The sequence below is a fragment of the Manacus vitellinus genome, unplaced genomic scaffold (assembly GCF_001715985.3).
Source record: "Manacus vitellinus isolate BGI_N305 unplaced genomic scaffold, ASM171598v3 scaffold_15_pilon, whole genome shotgun sequence".
NCBI lineage: Eukaryota > Metazoa > Chordata > Aves > Passeriformes > Pipridae > Manacus > Manacus vitellinus.
In genome coordinates this window covers 6,109,453-6,129,613 of record NW_021939122.1, presented here as the reverse complement: position 1 = coordinate 6,129,613, position 20,161 = coordinate 6,109,453, and the positions used below count along the sequence as shown (strand labels likewise).

Sequence of the window (20,161 nt, the reverse complement as noted above, 5' to 3'; positions counted from 1 at the left end):
ACAACAGACATGAATCTCACTGCTTCTTTACCAGTGAGGCACAGGGAATGTTGCTGTGGCATACTTGGAGCTTAATGACTTATTTATACATTATCAGCAACAGTTTAAACTATACCCTAGGCCTCTCCTTTGACAAGGGAAGTGGCAAGGTTTTTTAAACTAGAGATTTTTACAGATGATAGCACAAACTGGTTGACAGAGATAACTGGGATTGCAACATCAAGTTTTATATTGTTTGCCATAGAGCAGTCCTTTCTCTAATGGACTCTTAGAACAATTTAATTGCTCTCTTTGATGGATTTACATTCGTACATTTACATACACACAGATTCAAATCAACCATGGGATGAAATAGCACCTGCATGTAAACATGAGACTATTCCTATATAGACACATTAAACAAGGAAACTTCACAGAACTCCCTCATTATTACAACTGAATGACCCAGAAAGAGGATTGCGCTAAACTTTGTTCATGAGTGTCAGGCTTCATTCAAGACACATGTGACAGCAACAGAGTGCACCTAGCCAGGGTTAGACCATCTTTAGACTCTTCCCTCCACATGTAACAACATTTTGACAGCAGTACAAAATGTGCTTTTCCCAGATTCCCGAGCCTATTATTGTCACTACCTCCAGCAAACAGAATGGCTGGGGTAGCAACTCATTTCAGACTTAAAGCCAGGAATCTGTTCTTGCATGTCTTTGGCATGTCATGCTGAAGTTCAGGATGAGTACAGCCTGCAGCCACATCCCCCATATTCTGATCCTCTTTCAAACTCTTAATACAATAGGGTCTCAAATACATTGTGAGCAGAAGCAAACAACCCCCCCACATTCTATTTTGGTATGTTGAGCCTAAAGTCTATTGGCTGGGAGCTGTCATCAGACATGACCATATGTTACCCAACAGTATTACAAGTAAATCCTAATTGAGTGCAAATTGTGAAGATTAAAGTCACCTCAGATTTAGCTGTATTATGTTGAGGCAAATGTGTTTCAAAGTCCTGTTTAAAATGTTGGCAATTCTCAGCACAGAAATTAACAGGCTGTCATTACCTTGGATTTTATGAGCTGTGCTAAATGTCTGGAGTTCCTTGTTTGGAGCCCTTAGTCAGAGAATGTAAGAACAGTCCTTTGCATCTCAGGCAGCAAAACACCAAAGACAATGTATTATCAACAATTTTGAAAAAGATATTAAATATTGATACAACTAAGTCACTGAAAAATGTCTTGATATAAGCTTTTCATAAATAAAGGTAAAATGTTAGATTGTTGTTCTAACTGTGGTTAAAATTAGTTTTGCATTTAAGCAATTCACTTGCAGGATAAGCCAGGACCAGTTTGTAACAGGCAATGCATTACCTTTTGGAAACAATTAACTGCTAGAAAGATCTTCCTTAATGATTGAAGTTTATTACTGTTTCATAAGAGGTCTGTGAAGTAGTAAGGAGCTGAACTCCGTCTATTGGTGCACTTTGGATGATGTACTCCATTTTAATGAGATTAAAGGTTTAATGCAGTTAAAAGATCTGTTCAGTGCACCTGGATTCAACACAAGGGTTTCGGTGTGATTCACAGAGAGTCATTGCAGAGCTATGTTCATCTTGATCAATAAGAGCTTCTGACTTTTTTTCTATTCTATACAAAGACAAAATGACCAGGACACATTTCTTGCTGTTTTCAGCACTGATCATGTGCAGCATACCTGCTGAGGAAATCTTTCAGCCAACTCTAGTGCTGGACATGGCTAAAGTTCTTCTGGACAATTACTGCTATCCTGAAAACCTAGTGGGAATGAAAGAAGCCATTGAACAAGCAATCAAAAGCGGGGAGATCCTGGACATCTCAGATCCAAAATTGCTGGCCAGTGTCTTGACAGCTGGAGTGCAGGGTGCTCTGAATGACCCAAGACTGGTGATTTCCTATGAGCCATTACCACATGCAGCTCCCAAACAAGAAGCTGAGGTTTCGCCTACTCGTGAACAACTTCTGAATCTTATTGAGCATGTGATCATGTACGACAAGCTGGATGGCAATGTTGGCTACCTGAGGATTGATTATATCATAGGACAGGAAGTTGTGCAGAAAGTTGGACCTTACCTGGTGGACAAGGTGTGGAAGACACTGATAGACACCTCTGCCCTGGTGATAGATCTTCGTCACAGCACTGGGGGACAGATTTCTGGCCTCCCCTTCGTAATCTCGTACTTGCATGAAGACAAGGTGCTGCATGTTGAGACTGTATACAATCGGCCCTCCAACACCACCACAGAGATATGGACACTGCCAAAGGTGTTGGGAGAGAGGTACGGCAAAGACAAGGATGTCATTGTTTTGATCAGCCACCACACCACAGGAGTGGCTGAAGATGTGGCTTACATCCTCAAGCACATGAATAGGGCTATAACTGTTGGAGAGAAGACAGCTGGGGGCTCACTGGACATCCAGAAGCTGCGTATTGGTCCCTCCAATTTCTATATGATGGTTCCCGTGTCACGATCTGTGAGCCCTTTGAGTGGGGGTGGACAGAGCTGGGAGGTGAGTGGGGTGATGCCATGCGTGGCTACTGAAGCAGAGCAAGCCTTGCAGAAATCCTTGGACATCCTGGCAGTGCGCAGAGCAGTGCCTGGCACCCTAAGCCACCTCACAAACATATTAAAGGACTATTACAGCTTAGTGGAGCGAGTGCCACCGCTGGTGCGGCACCTCATCACCTCTGACTTCTCTTCAGTGCAGTCATCAGAGGACCTGGCCACCAAACTCAACAGTGAGTTGCAAACCTTATCTGAAGACCCCCGCCTATTAGTCCGAGTCATGATGCCAGGTGAAACTGCTGCTCCCCCAGCTGAGCAGCCAATTGCAATGGCAGCCAACTTACCTGACAATGAGCAACTGCTGCATGCCTTGGTGGATACTGTCTTCAAGGTGTCAGTGTTGCCAGGCAATGTTGGCTACATGCGCTTTGATGAGTTTGCAGATGCCTCTGTGCTTGCTAAGCTGGGACCTTACATTGTCCACAAAGTGTGGGAGCCCCTTCAAAATACAGAGAACTTGATCATAGATCTACGTTACAACCCTGGAGGCCCGTCCTCCTCTGCTGTGCCTGTGCTACTCTCCTATTTCCAAGACCCTGCTGCTGGTCCTGTCCATCTCTTCACAACCTATCACAGATGCACCAACCACACACAGGAGCACAACAGCCAGGCAGAACTGCTGGGTCAATCCTATGGAGCTCAGCGTGGCATCTACCTGCTCACCAGCCACCACACTGCCACAGCTGCTGAGGAGTTTGCTTACCTCATGCAGTCCCTGGGCCGTGCCACACTGATTGGTGAGATCACGGCAGGAAGCCTCTTGCACACCCGTACCTTCCCTCTGCTGCAGCCTGAGCTGGGAATAACCCGTGGCCTAACTATCACAGTTCCTGTTATCACCTTCATTGACAACCATGGGGAAAGCTGGATGGGTGGAGGAGTTGTTCCTGATGCCATAGTGTTGGCTGAGGATGCACTGGAGAAGGCTGGAGAAGTGCTAGCCTTCCACAAGAACATGGGAGTACTTTTGGAGGGTACCGGGCAACTCCTAGAGGCTCACTATGCCATCCCAGAAGTGGCTGGTAAGGCCAGTGCTATGCTCAACGCCAAACGGGCCCAAGGAGGTTATCGGTCAGCAATAGACCCTGAGACTTTGGCTTCCCAGCTTACCAGTGACTTGCAGGAGGCCTCTGGGGACCATCGGCTTCACGTCTTCCACAGCCATGTGGAACCAACACCGGAAGAACAGCTTCCCAACGTGATTCCCAGCCCTGAAGAGCTGAGCTACATCATTGAGGCACTCTTCAAAATTGAGGTATTGCCAGGAAACCTGGGTTACCTTCGCTTTGATATGATGGCTGAGGCAGAAACAGTGAAGGCCATTGGGCCCCAGCTGTTGCAGATGGTATGGAACAAGTTAGTGGACACAGATGCCATGATTATTGACATGAGGTACAACACAGGGGGCTACTCCACTGCTATCCCAATACTTTGTTCCTACTTCTTTGAGCCCGAGCCTCGGCAACACCTCTACACTATCTTTGATCGCAGCACCTCCCGCAGCACAGAGGTGTGGACTCTCCCCCAACTCACTGGCAAGAGATATGGCTCCCTCAAGGACATCTACATCCTAACAAGCCATATGAGTGGCTCAGCAGCTGAAGCTTTCACTCGCTCTATGAAGGACCTGCACCGGGCCACAGTTATTGGTGAGCCCACAGTCGGTGGATCTCTCTCAGTGGGCATTTATCGTGTTGGTAACAGTTCCCTGTATGCCTCTATTCCAAGCCAAGTGGTGCTCAGCCCAGTCACTGGTAAAGTATGGAGTGTCTCTGGGGTGGAGCCACACATCACCATCCAGGCCAGCGAAGCCATGGCTGTAGCTCAGCACATTGCCAACCTCCGTGCCCAGGTGCCACAGACACTGCAAACTGTAGGCAAGCTTGTGGCAGATAATTATGCCTTTCTGGACATTGGGACTGTTATAGCATCTAACCTCACCAAGAACATCAACAAACACAATTATAAAAGGATTAATACAGAAGAAGAGCTGGCCAGGAAGGTGACTACCATCTTACAAGCTCTTTCTGATGATGAACACCTGAAATTGCTTTACATTCCTGAACATGCTAAGGACAGCATCCCCGGAATCATGCCAAAACAGGTACAGTTTTCTTGTACCCAAGTATAGGGATGCCACTTAGAATGGGAGCACTGAGACAGATACTCTGTCTTGTTTCTATCCCATATCATAAACCCACCAGGATTTACCTGTATCCAGAGGAAAAGCCAACAGCTGAGTAGGTTTCGTATGCTGAGCTGTCTCTGACACTAAGGCAAGTCAGGGTAGTAGCTTGTGATAGTAGATGATAGTTCTGGATGCATGCATTTTGGGAACAACCTTCAGGCTGTGAATCTCTTTCAACTGCTGTGTGCCACAAGCAAATATACAGGATTTCACAGTAAGAGGGAAGATATCTCATTGTCTCTGTGATCCCTGCTCTTTCAGTGCTACAGCTTTTCAAGCTGTAATAAATGAATGCAGAAATCCACCAGTTACAAACCCAGGTTGTAATTTAAGGGGAATTTGGTTGGACCAGAGTAAATGCATACACAGACTAAACATGTAGCCACATACTCTCTGACAGATTTTTCTATATAAAACTGTAGTAGCTGATATCAAACTATACCAGAACAATTAGCAACTCCTTTGGTAGTGACAGTGGAAAGTTGTTCTGATTGTATCTCATGCTCAGTGACAGACAGTTTTCCAGTGACCTAGAAATACTTTGGAAAAAGTATCTGGGTGGAAGTTAGGTGACCTCAGGGAAAAATTGATTTTTAATAATCTACTTTTGCCCTTGCTGTGTGGTTTGCGTAACAGTCCATGCTTTGTTCTGAGCCTGAGTGTTTATACATTGGTCTGCCTTGGCAATCTTTCTTGTTCATTGTTGTGCTGAAGGGAGCTCCCAGGAGCACTTGTTAAAATTCCATCTTCAAATTAAATAGAGGGTTAGGATAACCTGATCCCTTTCTTGGATGGAGTTAGCTCCTTTCTGGCTACTGTGCTAGAATTGCTACCAGAGATGTATGTTCTCCAGGGACTCATAAAATTACTTTTTGAAGAGAATGCATTTGCCTTTGCAATGAACCTGAGTAGACCAAGTGTTAGGTAACTATTAAGTGTTTCCTGGGGGAGAAAATCTGTGGACGTCCACCCTCTGAAGTTTTTGGCATGTGTGATTTAAAGTGGCCATGACCCTTGTGGTATTATCACAAACACTAAGGTCAAGGACAAAGTCTAAGCATTGAGAGGGGAGGGCACTCTTTTCAGGTTTGTTACCCAAGAGATGCTGGCTCATTCTTGCCTTTAAGCTTAAATGGAAATAATTAATTAAAGGATTTTTCCATTCCATCATTCTCTTTCTTTGCTAACTTGCTTGGGTATAGAAAACTTCACTCTAAAGATGTTTCGAAGTTTTTGACAGAACTCCCTGCTAAATTATTATTGATGCATCAGCAGTGATACATCATAATTTCTTCCCATTCCACAACATTGGCTCATCTTTCAAATTAGTCACTGTTTTCACAGTGAAGGCTGTTAATGAATATTGTTGGCTGTTTTTACTTGTTCAGATCTTACTTACTTTATTCAGAGCTTGAACGTTGAGAACAAGATGTAGAGGACAAATATATTATTTATCACATGATGTGAAATTCTCATCCTGATAGAGCTAGTGAAGAAATGTCATTGTACTATTTAATGCCTTTCTTTACCATTGTTCTTTGTCAAGAAAAATTATTGGAAGAGGGATACATCCATAAAAAGGAAATCACATCAGCGTGGATGAAAATCAGGACAAATGTGAGATTTCTTCAAGCCAAAATAATGTATAAAATCATATGTCTCTTATAGTTTCCAGATGCATAAGTATTCCCTCACAGTGCTGGAGGAAATTGAGAGGCAGAGAGACAAGAGAGCAGTGTTAAGATGTGTACAAAGACATTAAAGTCATTGAAGTAAAGGATTTTCCTTGAGATGGAGGTAAAAGAAAGAGCCTTGTACAGCAGGAGTACCTTAATCTCTTGTTTTGCTTTGTAGAGCTAAGATGGATGCTTTCTATGGAGCATTTCAGGGATACCTCAGAGAGCAAATGTCTTTAGATTACAGTGAAGTTTACATGGTGGCACTAATTAAATTTTTTAATTAAAAAAAAATAAAAATTTGGCAGTCCTATGCACCCTCATAGTGGCTTTCTTAATCTGTATCAGATTGATTCCTCAAAAACCTAAGAGTCAGTTTCTCTCTTGTGCTACCTACCTTCCAAACCACCCTCTCCTTGACAGTGGGATGTTACTGTTAATGACCTTGACAGTGAAGCAGATCCAACACAATTAACTGAAAGTGATGATGAATAACTGCGGGAAGGATGGGTTGGGACATAGGAGACAGACAAGTGAAATGCGTGTAGACCTTTGCATCTGCTGCACTAGAATAGCTGCTGAAGCATGATACAGGGTAGTGAATATGTCTCCTCTATGCAGCAGCAAGGTCAATGTTAGCCAGAGCTGTCAGCTGCATAAATGCCAATTTCCAAAGTCAGGTTTCCTAGAAGCAAATTTTGTATATAGCGTTTGTGGTTAAGAAAATAACATTTTGCTTTTAAGACAGAGCTCTGTAAACTTGCTGACATGCAGTTCAATTCTTATCCTACTTCTTATTCTCCTGTTTTTCTCACTCTCCCCCCCTCCAGTCATACCTTCCTTTCCATACTGAAACATTTCTGTTCATGACTGTCTATCTATGGAATAATTGCTGCCTGATTTTGGCAAATGCATTATGTCAGTTTTAAGTGACAAGTCTCCCTGAGTGACTTTTGGCCCCTTCATAATGCTCAAATACTTTTAGTGCAGTGTTTACATCTAATAGAATTTACATATTAATGTTTTAGATAAGCAGCTGAAAATGATGATCAGAGTAAAGGTAAAAAAAGAATTCTTTATGAAGATAAATCATTTCTGCATTTGAAGCCCTCTTTTTCCCAGATAAATAATATGTATCTATAGCAGAATATTGTAGTTGACGAAGGAAGCAATAATTACAGATGTTTCACCAGAAAGGAGTGCAGTTTGCTTATGTCTCTTCATTAATGAGTGAAATCAAAATCCTCAGCCTCGAAGTGTCAAGATAGATAATTATATTGCTACATCTATTGCTGACAGGTGGGAAAAAAAAATGTTGTAGGCCCATATGACACTGATTTATATCAACATAACCACAGTAAAGTCAGTGGAACTATGCAAGTTTATGCAAGCCAGAAAAGTGTCTCAGGCTAATTCTCACTGACTCTTCACCTTTTGCAATTCTTGCTTGCTTTCTGTATTTGGTGCAGAAAAGCATATGACACTTTGTCATTCACTTTGTTCTTTTTCTGGTACCTTTTGTCTTCTGATCCTGATACTCAGTGTCAATGCAGCTACGGCTGCAGCTACAATCCCACCACAGAGATCTGCTTGTGCTCCCTTTTCTCCATTGCCATTACAGTAGATTTGGCCATTCGCTTTAAGGATTTTCAATGGATTTTGCATGAAAATCAAAATTTAACCGTGAATTGCGTTTTAAAGTTTTGCTTTCAAATGTAATCTTTGAGGGCATTGACAGGAAAATAACTGCTCACTCACTTGCAATGAGTGTGTTACAAGCCATGTATTGTCAGAACAGGCTTACACACTGCTGTGCAGCGCCGCCCTTTGTGGGCTGAAAGTGCAGCTTCTCACTCTGCCCTGCGCTCCCTCAAGGGGGACTGATAGCCTTAAATAACTCCTTTTAATCCTTTTGCAGAGCACCATTCCAGAGGGTATCAGTTTTTGCTTGCAATAACCCACTCGTCCTAGCTGTCTTGGTGCAGTGGAGGGCAGGATTAGAATTCAAAGCTACAGTTCTGGGGAAAAAATGGAGAAATGATCTCTGAAAAGAAGAATTAGGTTAAATACGAACACTTACAGGGTTATTACACAGTTTCTAGGGTTATAGTAATTGACTCCACAATTCTGGGAGGAAAACAGCTTGTTTAGAGGGAGTCCTGTAAAAATGTATATGGATCTTCAGAGTTCATAAGCTGAGCACAAGTCAAGAGCATCAAGTTTTTGTAGAAAATAATAAACATCAAACTGGAATGAAAAAGGAAGAATATAACCAGTAAGACATGAAGTCTTCTGCTACATTTAGCTCTAGAGAAAATTCATCTAGAATATAATAAGCACAGTCTTGGGCAATGGTTTTCTGGAAAGATGTGGCTCAAATAGGGAGATACCAGAAAAGAGGAACAGGGATAAAGAGAAGACTGAATAAAAGCAATCTTGAGAAAGTTTAAAATATTTGAGTTGTTTATTCCAGAGAGAAGAAAACCGAGAGGAGACATGAAAACAGTCTTCAGATACGTAAGAGGCTGTTTTAAATATGAACAGAATAATCTGTTCCCTTGTCCATAGTACATAGGCCAAGAAGTATTGAATTTAAACTGTATGAAGTAGTGAACTTAGACTGTTTACACTAGATCTTAAAAACATCTTTGTAATAGTAAGGCTAGTGACGTACTAGACTGGATTGCCTGGAAATCTCCCAGTAATAGGGGTGTTTTTAAGAGCAATTGAGAATCAGCTGTCAGGGATATATCTCTTCTTGCTCAGTCCTTGAGCTGGGAACCCTACTAGGAGGGATGGTTCCATTCCAGCCTGTGAGGGTACACAAGGAACCCAAATGTTATCCTAAGAAAGGCACAACCCTGCCACTCAGCCCCCACGATCTCATGGTTCTTAAACTAATCTCAGTATTAGCAATGGCACAAGGGTGTTGGCTGATAATATTTAAACATCTAGCAGTTGACAGCACTAGCAACCTTAATGGAAATCAGTTACCTTACAATTGTCAGCACAAAAATAGCTATGAAAATACAGTTTCCATCTAAATAGAAAAGAGGAAAGAGAGGCATAGCTGGAAAAGTAGTTTGCCAATTGTTGGGATATGTGTCAGTCACAGAACTAGGGATGCAACTCCATGCACAAGTCCAAGGGCAGCATTCTGGATCCTATGTTTTGTCATATCATGTATTCCAGTAAAGCCTCTCACCTGTGGAAGGGAGTCTGCAGAATAGGACTAGAGACCCTATATAGTTAATGAAAAAACATTTTTCCTTGGGTTAAAGTGGAGTTAGCTTGGAGGTCCTTTAGTTTACAGTGTGCACCTGAGGGTTTATATGTAACATCAAGTTATTTGTATGTAAACACTGTCTGACTGAGCAGCAGGATCTTACTTTCAGCTGCATCCTGTCCCAGCTTGTCCTTGTTAATCAAGGACAAACAGAGCCTTTCCTTCCCAAGAAGAGCGTGTGGTTGCTCCTGTGGTAAGCTAGACTTATCTCCTTAGGTACCAGCAGCACACGGGCCACGTACCAGTGTCATGAACCTGCAGTTTTCCAGGACAATTACTCTATAATGGCAATTCCAGCCTCCTCACCTCTTTTGCTAAAAAATTTAGAGGCTTTCCCTGGCACCCCAAAATTACATTCTAAGTGCTTTTCAGTCTTATAGCCTTTAGAATAGATATATTTTCATACATTTTCATGCAGCCATGAAGATGAAGAGCTTTCATTTAGATCCTTGCACATTCATTTAACCCCACGAGACCTGAGACTTTAAGAGCAACCTGCCCACTTCGAAATCTGTAATGAATTTTCAAGAGTTAGCAGTGCTGAAGTTCTCAGTGAACAAAGATGTGACACACTGCAATAAAAGAACAAGTAGAGAAAAAGTTTACCGGACAGAGAGGTTATTCTTAATCAACATGTTTATGGGTATGCATCTAGCAATTATTGGAGACAGAGATAAGACGACCGTGGGTTCAGTTAAAATATCATTAGGAAGTGGCTGAGAGTAACACATCAATTTTATTTGTAGATTTTACCCACGAGTGATGATTTTTTTCCTCCTGGGGGCACCAGTATCGCTGAACTAGATAGAAGCTCTGTCAGAACAATCAATGCATGCTGGATATATTTTTCAAAACTGTGATTTATTAATCAAAGTACAGTGGGGAGGTCACGTAGCGTTGCTGTCACTGGGAAGTGGATTGGAAATGACAAACTCAGTGGTGCTGGACTAATATGTTTACAGTCCAGATACAATGGTTATTTTCACAAGGTATAGCAAGAAAGAAGAGTACAGAAAGGAGTTTGCTCTTACCATCAGATCAACAACTACTAGCCAACAGGGCTTTTAAATTAATGATTGATATTTTGGAAATTCTGGCATACAGAAGGGACTGAGTGATGAAGTGTAATATGGTGGGTAATTTCCTCCTAGGTAAAGTCTTGCACTGTTTCAAATACAGGTGCATTCACACACTTTGGAAAAACCTCCTTCTGCTGTGGCAGACCTGCTTTTGGCAGGAGCACAACTGCAGGCCAGAGCACTATATGGAGGGCAGGAGATTACCCAACTCCTCTACAGTCATAGAAAGCCCAAATGCCTTCCACATTCTGTGGCATATCACAGGCTGGAAGAGCACCTTTTAGCACATGGCTCACTTCTGACTCCTTTTCCTTCTGAGTGTAAAAGTATGGATTGTCTGGGGCTGAGCTATAGGAAAGGGCAATGGATTTAAAAGAAGGTATAAAATCATTTTCATGGCAACCCTGAGGAGAAAAGGCAAAATGGTTGAATGAAGGTCACATAAGTCATATGTATCCTAAAGTCTTATCTCCTTAAGCTGAAGGAGACAATTCCATTTTCAGATACTGCATGCAAAACAGAAGTTTGGCAATAGTTATGTCTCAGTGCATATAGAGGTTACTAGGATAACTATTATTTGGCTACACATTGGTACTAAAAAGGTGTCTGCTGTTTAAAGCAGACGTTTTGTTTAGCACAAGCTAAACAAAATGAAATCAGTCACGGCCTAACACGTGAGACTCCAGGCACATGGCCACCATATAAGAGATTTAGCACGTCTACTTCACGAGTATCCCAGCACATGCCCAACACATCAGGTTCCTCACTGTCACAGGAACTGGGTCATTATGAGGGGCTGGGGCCAACCTCATCTTCAGCCAGCAGCTGTTTATCAGATGAGGCTAATCAAGATTATAAAAGTCCCAGGTGACGAGTTTAGAAAGAACTCATAAAGTTAAGTGGGCTTCAGTGGCAGGCCTGGGACAGTGGCTTATACTGAAAGCTTGTTTGGTCTGAATCTTTTGAATCTTAGCAAGATTGTTCTTGTAGCCTTCTCAGCCTATCCAGTCCAAGAAAACTCCTGTATTTTTGAAAAATACACTGAGCCCTGGCATCTAGGTGCCTGATCCAGATTCTGGGCATGTTATTGGTGCACAAAAATACATCAGCCAATGCTAACCTATGTTTATTATGAAAAAATATTATATAATTTATTATGTTTTTCAAACTTGGTCACATTCCTCACAGATGTCCCACCTGGATTAAACTTGACCCACATCATTCTTTTTATATTTTGTGCCAAGCTATCAGTGCCAGCAAATGATTTGTTTTGTTTTTCCAAACTCTTTCAGATCCCTTCTCCAGAAGTATTTGAAGATCTGATTAAAGTTTCCTTCCACACGAACGTATTTGAAAACAACATCGGCTATGTGAGATTCGATATGTTTGGAGACACTGAACTTCTAACCCAGGTGTCCGACCTACTGATAGAGCATGTTTGGAAGAAAATTGTTCACACAGATGCATTAATCATAGACATGAGGTAACTTTGAATGGCAAATAACCAAAGCTCTTTCAAAACAGCATTTTATTTGTAACAGCGAATTAGCTTTACATGGCTTACTGTCCTGTTCACAGGCTAACATTGCTGGGATTAAATGAGAAAAGGAAAACAGCCAAGGAAAACAATAACAGTCTGGAAGTATTCTAAAGATAAATTGTGCCATCACTTGAGATGCTTAGAACTAAATAGCCAAACCCAGGGAATAGGTTGTAGAATGCAATCCTGGGTGTCACATGTGTTTTATGTCTCTAATTTCTTTCTAATCTAATTGTGTATGTGTCCTGTATTTTATATATATTTTTATATATATATATATTATATATATATATATATATATATAAAATATATATATATATATGGCTTAAATAAATATTTTACTTCATGCAGTGGTCAAGTGATTCAACAGTTAAAAAGGCAGGCCATGTGCTGTGTTACAACATCTATTTTGCCTTATCTGCAGTGCTAAGTAATCCTGGGCAATCAGCTCTGTACAAAATGGCCCTTGTACACAGAGCACAAAGGTGGCTTAGAGGTGCTGTAGCACTCCTAGACCCTGCTGCACCAAGCTGCAGCATCACAGGCCTGCTCTCATCTTAGGATTCTGTTGGACACTCCAGTGTATCAACAATGCTCCAAATCTTACAAGCCAGAAGATGGCATCCATTTGTTGCCAGCTATCAAATGAGATTAATATCAAAAATATATGTTTCCCATACAATATTTAGGTAAGTAATGCCCTTTTTTTGGTCCAGAGATAATGTCTGCGAGTCCAGAATATTACAAACATCAACAAAAGAAAAGAAGGCCTTTGTAAGAACTTGGTTTTAATGGCAGAACCACTTGTTTCCATTGTCATCATGGGGCTCTTAATATTTGATAATCTTAATACTCTTGTGGGATTTACAGAATAGACAGGAAAAGATAAGCACAGTGATGAGAGCACAGAGAGAGAGATCTCACTATGTGAGCACAGAGGAGGCAAGGCAGCAACAAACACAACACACCCACGACTGAATTTGAATTCACCAAAGGCACCACCATCTTCCAACAGACTCAAGACATGACTCAGAATTTCCTCTTTCTTTCCCCAGTTTTCTCCTATGCTAAAAATTTCAGGGCTGGGGGCAATAAAACAGCAAAGATGAAATCCTCTCAGGTACCAAAATGCATCATTATAGCTCTTTTCTTGGGTTGCTTTGGTTTGTTTGGGATTTTTTTATATTTAATGTATTTCCAGTCCTTTGAGTGCACACAAAAGATCCAGTCTCTGAAGGCATATAAAAGAGAATCCCAAATACCTTTTGAAATTCTCCCTAAACCAATCTTATCATTTTAAGGCAAGGCTGATGATTTAAATTTTGCATGGGATTAACTGGAATGAATAATGTTTCTCATTTTACAAGTTTGCCTCCCTGGAACAGCTGGGCCAATCATGAACTTCATATTTTGAGAATTTTGATTTTGCATGGGATTAACCATAATGAATAATGTCTCTCACCTTAATAGTTCCTCTTCATGGAACAGCTGTGCCACTCATGAACTTCCTATTTTTAACCCTCACAGCCTTGACAAGAGACACTGATAAACTGAACAGCTTCCCTATTGTCACACAAGAAGTCTGTAAGAAGGAGTACTTGCACCCAAAAGTTAAGCTAAAATTCTAGCAACTGCTCAGGTATTATAACTAACTAAAGCTCCTGCAGTTTCACTGTGTGCAAGAGAGTCTCAGGAAGGACATTCCAGCATTGCTGTGCCTGCCAGTAACTCCAGCAGCTGTGGGAAACCAGACTCTGCTGTGCCGAGCTGTCTCGTTGGCTGTGCAGCAGCAGCAGGACCTCCTGGCAGGACAGCACTACACAGCTCCCAAATGCTGCAGAATAGAGATGTAACTTCACTCTTTGGAACAGAGGCCTTCTGGATGGTCTGTTCCTTCTCTGGAGGTGAAAAATCTTAGCTATGTACTGGACTGAATAAACTTATTTTCTAGCAGGTTTTTGCTGGAATGTCTGTGCTAGGCACTCCTAACATCACCTACAGGAAAGCACTGTATCCACCTCCTATTAGTGGGAAAAGTTCAAACATTTCTAGTGCTGTATGTGCTCTAGTATTAGTGAAAAATCACAGACAAAAACTAATTTGATAGTCCATTGTGTGTATTCATAGCAGGGGTTCTCCAAGGACAGACTTTTCAATGAATTTAATCTTCAGAGACTGGTATGGAATTAAACTGCAACCAAAATTTTCAAATACAACTGTGCTAAATGAAGCAGCTAACAAAATCTTTGGCACAAAAAAAATGGCCTGATCTAAAACACTAGGTTTTTTCATTGTGTGTAGCAAAAAAATAAGAACACAACAGTTCCACAAACGTATATTGCTTTAATTAGTATCTACTTCTATGTATTAGGTTTTAGACATTTACTCCTTGCTGCCTATATCAGGAACAGCACAGGTTATTCATAGGAGAATAACAAGAATCTGATGTTTCTCTGCAGATTAAGAGTCTTTGCTTACTTTCTGATTTTTTCTAGGTTAAATTTAGAAAAAAAATAGACCTTTAAGTTTTGTGTTTGTTTTTGAAGTCCAAGTCTCTTAGACAGGATTTTGTTTATCTGATAAATGTGCAAATGCTGATGGGGAGAATGAATGTAAATGTGTCAAAATGTGGCCATAAGCCCTTTCAGTACTGATGTTAAGGAACAATACCTGAAAGGAGATTTACTGCCTGCCACAAATTTTCAATTGCTTCTTTAATATTTTTTGAAAAGGTACAATATTGGAGGCTCCACTACACCCATAGCAATCCTATGCTCATATTTCTTTGATGAAGGACACCCAGTTCTCTTGGACAAAGTTTATGACAGACCCAGTGATTCAGTAAAGGAAATATGGACCCAGCCACAGCTCAAAGGTAAAATGATGATTTCTTTTTAGAGTAGCTTCTCATTTCAGATGTCTATCCTCGTGTATTTTGAAGTGAGCCATTAGACACCAAAACTCATTTGGTGAAAGGACCTGCCACAATTAGCTCAAGCTGTGCAGATAATGTAAAAAACCAAAAAATGTGCATTTCAGCCATGTCCCTCAATGCCATCTGCAAATAAGTTTATCACTCCTAGGAAAGGTGTATGTTAGGCACAGAGGTTTGTAAACTGGTCCCCAGAAGTTTAGCCAAATACTGTGTACAGCAGTTGTGACTTGTTGCTTTTAAAAGTTGCCAAAATTAAAAATAAATCCTGTGTTGCCTAGACCTCTAGTAATGTCTCTTCCAACACTCACATAAAGTTTTGTATGTAGCTCCTCACTACTTACCTGTGTAATCCACTATTTCAGTAGATGAAAACATCATAATATCCCAGTTTGTCCAGAGGATGCAAGAAAGAAAAATACTAAATTTTGCACTTTTGAGTGAGTTTGGAGCATTTGGCAATGTGTCACACACCCCACACACACCCTGCCTCACTGTTTATAGAAGTTGAAAAATGTTGCAACATGCAGAAACAGAGCTCTGCAGTGCCCATAAACTGCAGTGCTAAGAAGCCTTAAATATAGATTTTAATTCTTTTCCCCTTTTAAGATAAGACAGTAGCAAAAAAGTCATGATGGTGTCTGCAGTTACTGGCTTGGAGCATGCTGAAATGGTTAAACTGTCACACTCTGCAAGGTCCATCTATTTTCCCAGGCAGTCAGAGGTGGGCTGTGCTAAGGATTTGATTTCTGTGGACACATTCCAGTTCCCATCAAAGAGAAGAGGCAGACTCACATTAACTTCAAAGGAGCTGGATCTGGTCTAGTATTATATATATCTACTGTGAAAAGGGTCTTCTAATGGTTATTATGTCTATAGTGAAATGAAAGGACCAAAGATGGTATGAAAATTAATTACCATGCTATCGGCCCCTCTCTTAGAGTTTAGTATGAGAATTATATCTCATACTGTAACTTATAGAACATTTTTAGACCAGTTTAGAGTAGTTTTCAAGTGATTGGGTCCCAGTCACAACACATCGGCCACTTTTTCAAAGAAACTAAACTCTGAAAAAGTATCTAGCATGTTCAGATATATTGAAAATAAGGTGCAAAAACCTTCCTGTTCCTGTCAGCTCGTTTATGTAAGAAAATGAGATAACTTGGCTTAGATCCTAATCATAAAGGGCTATTTGTTGAAGGGTTTGGGACAAAGGCCATGCAACAGCTTCTACTTACAGACTATAAAAAAACTGTGGGAAATACTGTAATTATCATTTCATAAAATAATGGATACATAGTTGCAGGCCGAGCTCTATGAGAGCCATGTTCCTAGACAGGGGTGAGAGTGAAACTGAAGATGCTTCTGGATGAGCTTTGAGTATTCCTGCTGTTAGAGTGGAAAATGTCATTTTCCTCACTGGTCTATTCCACTACTCTGATGGGACCTAGAACTCCTGTAAAAGTCAAAGCCACAGAAGAGTGGTATCTATCAGTTACTACTATCAGTAGTATCTATCATGGTTACTACTGTCAGTAGTAACTATGAGCTGGCCTCCCAGCTGCTGGAGCTTATAGCCAGAAAGTGATGGCAGAAGAGCACCACATAGGGAGACAGCCTTTTTTACAGTATAGAGGCTGGGCTAGTGTTTAAAGTGTTTTAATAGTATCATATATGCAAAGTAAATTTCCAAACTTCTTGAGTTGTTTGTTAATAGCATATAGGGAATGAAGCCTCTACACTGGCTTCTCTTTGCTCTATTTATACAAATAAATCTCTGAAAATGGATGCATTTCTGATGTTTTTTGTCCTATCTGACAGGGGAGAGGTACGGCTCTCAGAAGGGGCTAATAATCCTCACTAGTGCTGTGACGGCCGGGGCTGCTGAAGAGTTTGTGTACATAATGAAGAGACTGGGCAGAGCTCTCATCATTGGGGAACAAACCAGTGGTGACTGCCATTCCCCACAGACATATCAAGTAGATAATACCAACTTCTACATCTTCATCCCCACCTCCAGATCAGTCATCTCTGCAGACAGCACTTCTTGGGAAGGGAAAGGAGTGCCTCCTCACATAGAAACACCAGCTGAAACAGCACTCATCAAAGCAAAGGAGATGCTCAGTGCTCACCTACACAGCTCTAGATAGTCCAGTGGAGGAACATGCCCCTGGTTCTTAGGAAAAGAGAGCTATCTTCCCAAATGTAAACCCTAGAAAGAAGTGGGAACTTCATTTCAATCCCCATTGTCAGTGATTGGGTCCCTGTACGTAGCTCAAAGTGACTCCTTTTCAACATGCTGACATTTTTCCCCGTTCTGTGGAACCCAGCTCTTTCTGTGCGTGGTGGAGATACTTGGATAATTCACTGGGATTTCTGGATTCCCCTCCTGTAGCCAAACATAAATGGTCGGTGTGTCCGGTTTTGAAGATTTAGCTAAAAATCACAGATTTTCTTTGGTACTTTAGAAAAATCCCAGCCGTCACTACTGATGGCATGCAAACAACCTCAAAGGCAGAAAAGGCACCTCTTCTCCTTTGGAAATTGTGTACATTCCTATTTGTATGTCTTTAAGAATTAACAGTAGTTGGAAGACTGTTTTCCAAACTGCAAGAGCTAAATCAAGTCTCTTTTCCATTTAGATGTACCAAAAATAACCATTCCCAGACTGTCAGGGTTGCCCAGACTCCTGGTATTTCAAAGGTACATGCCTGCTTCTCTCTTAGTATCTGTCAAAGGGAGGGGAGAATGAGCAAGGGAAGGGCAGTACATTGACTCTTTCACTCAGTGCTCAGATCAACCGTCTCATATGTTTTTACTTAGGCCTAAAAATAGATTGCTACGTGTCCTGCCCTAAAGACAGGGGGGGAAAAATTTGAAAAAAAAGCTGAGAAATATTCTTTGCACCCTGCTAACAACATACATTTTAAGTAATGGTGTATTCCAGGGCAAGTAACAGAGATACTGACGTGAGCTTAAGCAATGCACAACATTCTTTGTCTTTCTTACAATTCTTAGTTGATCATCTTCTTTGTAATTCTTTAGTAGTACATGTAACTCTAATCTAGATCTCAAAATTTCTCATCTCTACAGAATGCCAGCTCTAAGGTAATTAAGTCAGGGAAATGGTCCTTCAAAATTCAATTAGAGTCTATAGTAGTTACACATTGGTGTTCGCTTGCTCATTTGTAAGTTCCTGCCATTTTTTTTATAAATTGTGTTAAACATCTGACTTTCAGTTTTTACAGGAAAATAATTTTAAGAACCAAGTAGACTTTCCATCTTTTTTACTACTTATTTGTCTTACCAGCTACACTCAGTGTGATCACTAACCTGGACTCTTTTGACTCATTTTCATGTTCTGATTTTTATGCACTAGCTTGTTGTTGAACTTCTCAGTGTTGTGGAAAATATTTTAATGAATTAAAACTCATACAGAATTTGGTGTAAAGTGATACATGTATGAAGAATATTAAATATTCTTAATATGGAAAAAACCGGAGTAGTCAATGAGTAAAGAATACTAATGTGTTTCTTCTAATGTCTTTTAAGCCTTCTTAATGTCTAAATGATCCAGATATACTGCTTTGTTTTCCTAAAATTAATCAGTTGTGCTGTCATGTACAAACAATATTAATTGTTAAACCCAATACTTAAAGACTTTAGCCATCCAGTCAAGGACAAAAAGTTATACCATATGGGCACAAATAGCAAAACTTTCTTCCTGTAAAAAATATGATACATACTTATGAATAATAAATATGCCCAGAAATTGGAATCCAGTTGGGAAAACAAACAATGAAGATGCATTTGCTGGTGAGTTCATTTCAAATCAATAGTGCTGGTAGCTCACTGAAGTGACTGATTTCACTGGAAGATTAATGTGCAACCTTGAGAAATTTTATTACTTGACAAAATATTATTTATTATTTCATAGGTCATATACTGGCTAATTAATATTGAAACTTCCAGGCTTAACAAAGGTCAGTGTGTAAAAAAAACATTTTTTCCTGTCTTCACAAAGTGCTACATCATAGTTATTCCCATCTCGATGAACTCAGACCTCACAAAACTACAGACAGTAATTGTGTAGAAAATTACACTGCATTGAAAGATTTGAGTATCACAAAACTACAAGTGAAAATTAGTATGGAAAATCCATCATTTGTGGCTTAAATGAGAAAGTTAGACAGAAGGTTTTTAGGGAGGGACAAGCAATTTGGTAAGTGCCCTTCCACAACAGAACAGGAAACATGCTGAACCTGCCACTTTTCTCTCATCTAGTTCAAGAGCTGACACGGGCATTCAACAGTTTATAGCACCATTTCCTTACCATCCGACCTAGAATAACTTCCTGAATTTTAATCCTAATCATGTTCCTTCTAAAGGCAGGAAGAAAGGAGCTGGTGTATCAGACCACCTAGCAGTATCATCTTTCTCCTTTTAGCATTCATAGAACTTTAACTAAAGAATGACAGCCAGCTTTTCCTTTTTTTTTCTGTGTTGCCTTAGTCCAGTGATTTCTGAACTGTGCTCTGTAGACCAAAGGGAGCCCACAGACTGCACTGATTAGTGAAAAATTACCCCCTAAAAAGCAAGTAAATATGTATTTTTCAAAGGCGTATCTGAGTGCCATTTTGATGGAGAAACACATCTTCATTGGAAGAAGTTTGAGGATCAATGATCGATAAGTGAACAAATATCCTAATGTGGTGTTTCCTATTGGCAAATTCACTACCCACTGCAGAAAAACACCCTGCACAGCTAAGCTTGACAACACTGTGTTGTGTCCTTTTTCACTGATCCAGAAACAGATGTCATGAGAAACAGTGGTTTGATCAAAATGAACAGGCAGTTGCTAGCA

At 40.6% G+C, this 20,161-nt stretch overlaps 1 protein-coding gene across 1 annotated transcript; it reads left to right on the top strand.

Moving 5' to 3' along the window:
* Window positions 1–1,534: 1,534 nt before the first annotated feature.
* Window positions 1,535–17,994, top strand: RBP3 (retinol binding protein 3). Its single transcript, XM_008929812.4, has 4 exons — window positions 1,535–4,700; window positions 12,118–12,308; window positions 15,098–15,240; window positions 17,119–17,994. The coding sequence occupies exons 1-4, from the start codon at window positions 1,656–1,658 to the stop codon at window positions 17,445–17,447; spliced, it is 3,708 nt and encodes a 1,235-aa protein (XP_008928060.2). The 5' UTR covers window positions 1,535–1,655; the 3' UTR covers window positions 17,448–17,994.
* Window positions 17,995–20,161: the final 2,167 nt, after the last annotated feature.

Excerpts from the sequence above, each read along its gene's own strand:
- RBP3 (XM_008929812.4), top strand. The coding sequence starts at position 1,656 with ATGACCAGGACACATTTCTTGCTGTTTTCAGCACTGATCATGTGCAGC. Across the intron at positions 4,701-12,117 it reads CCGGAATCATGCCAAAACAG|ATCCCTTCTCCAGAAGTATT; the intron begins GTACAGTTTTCT and ends AAACTCTTTCAG. Across the intron at positions 15,241-17,118 it reads GACCCAGCCACAGCTCAAAG|GGGAGAGGTACGGCTCTCAG; the intron begins GTAAAATGATGA and ends CCTATCTGACAG.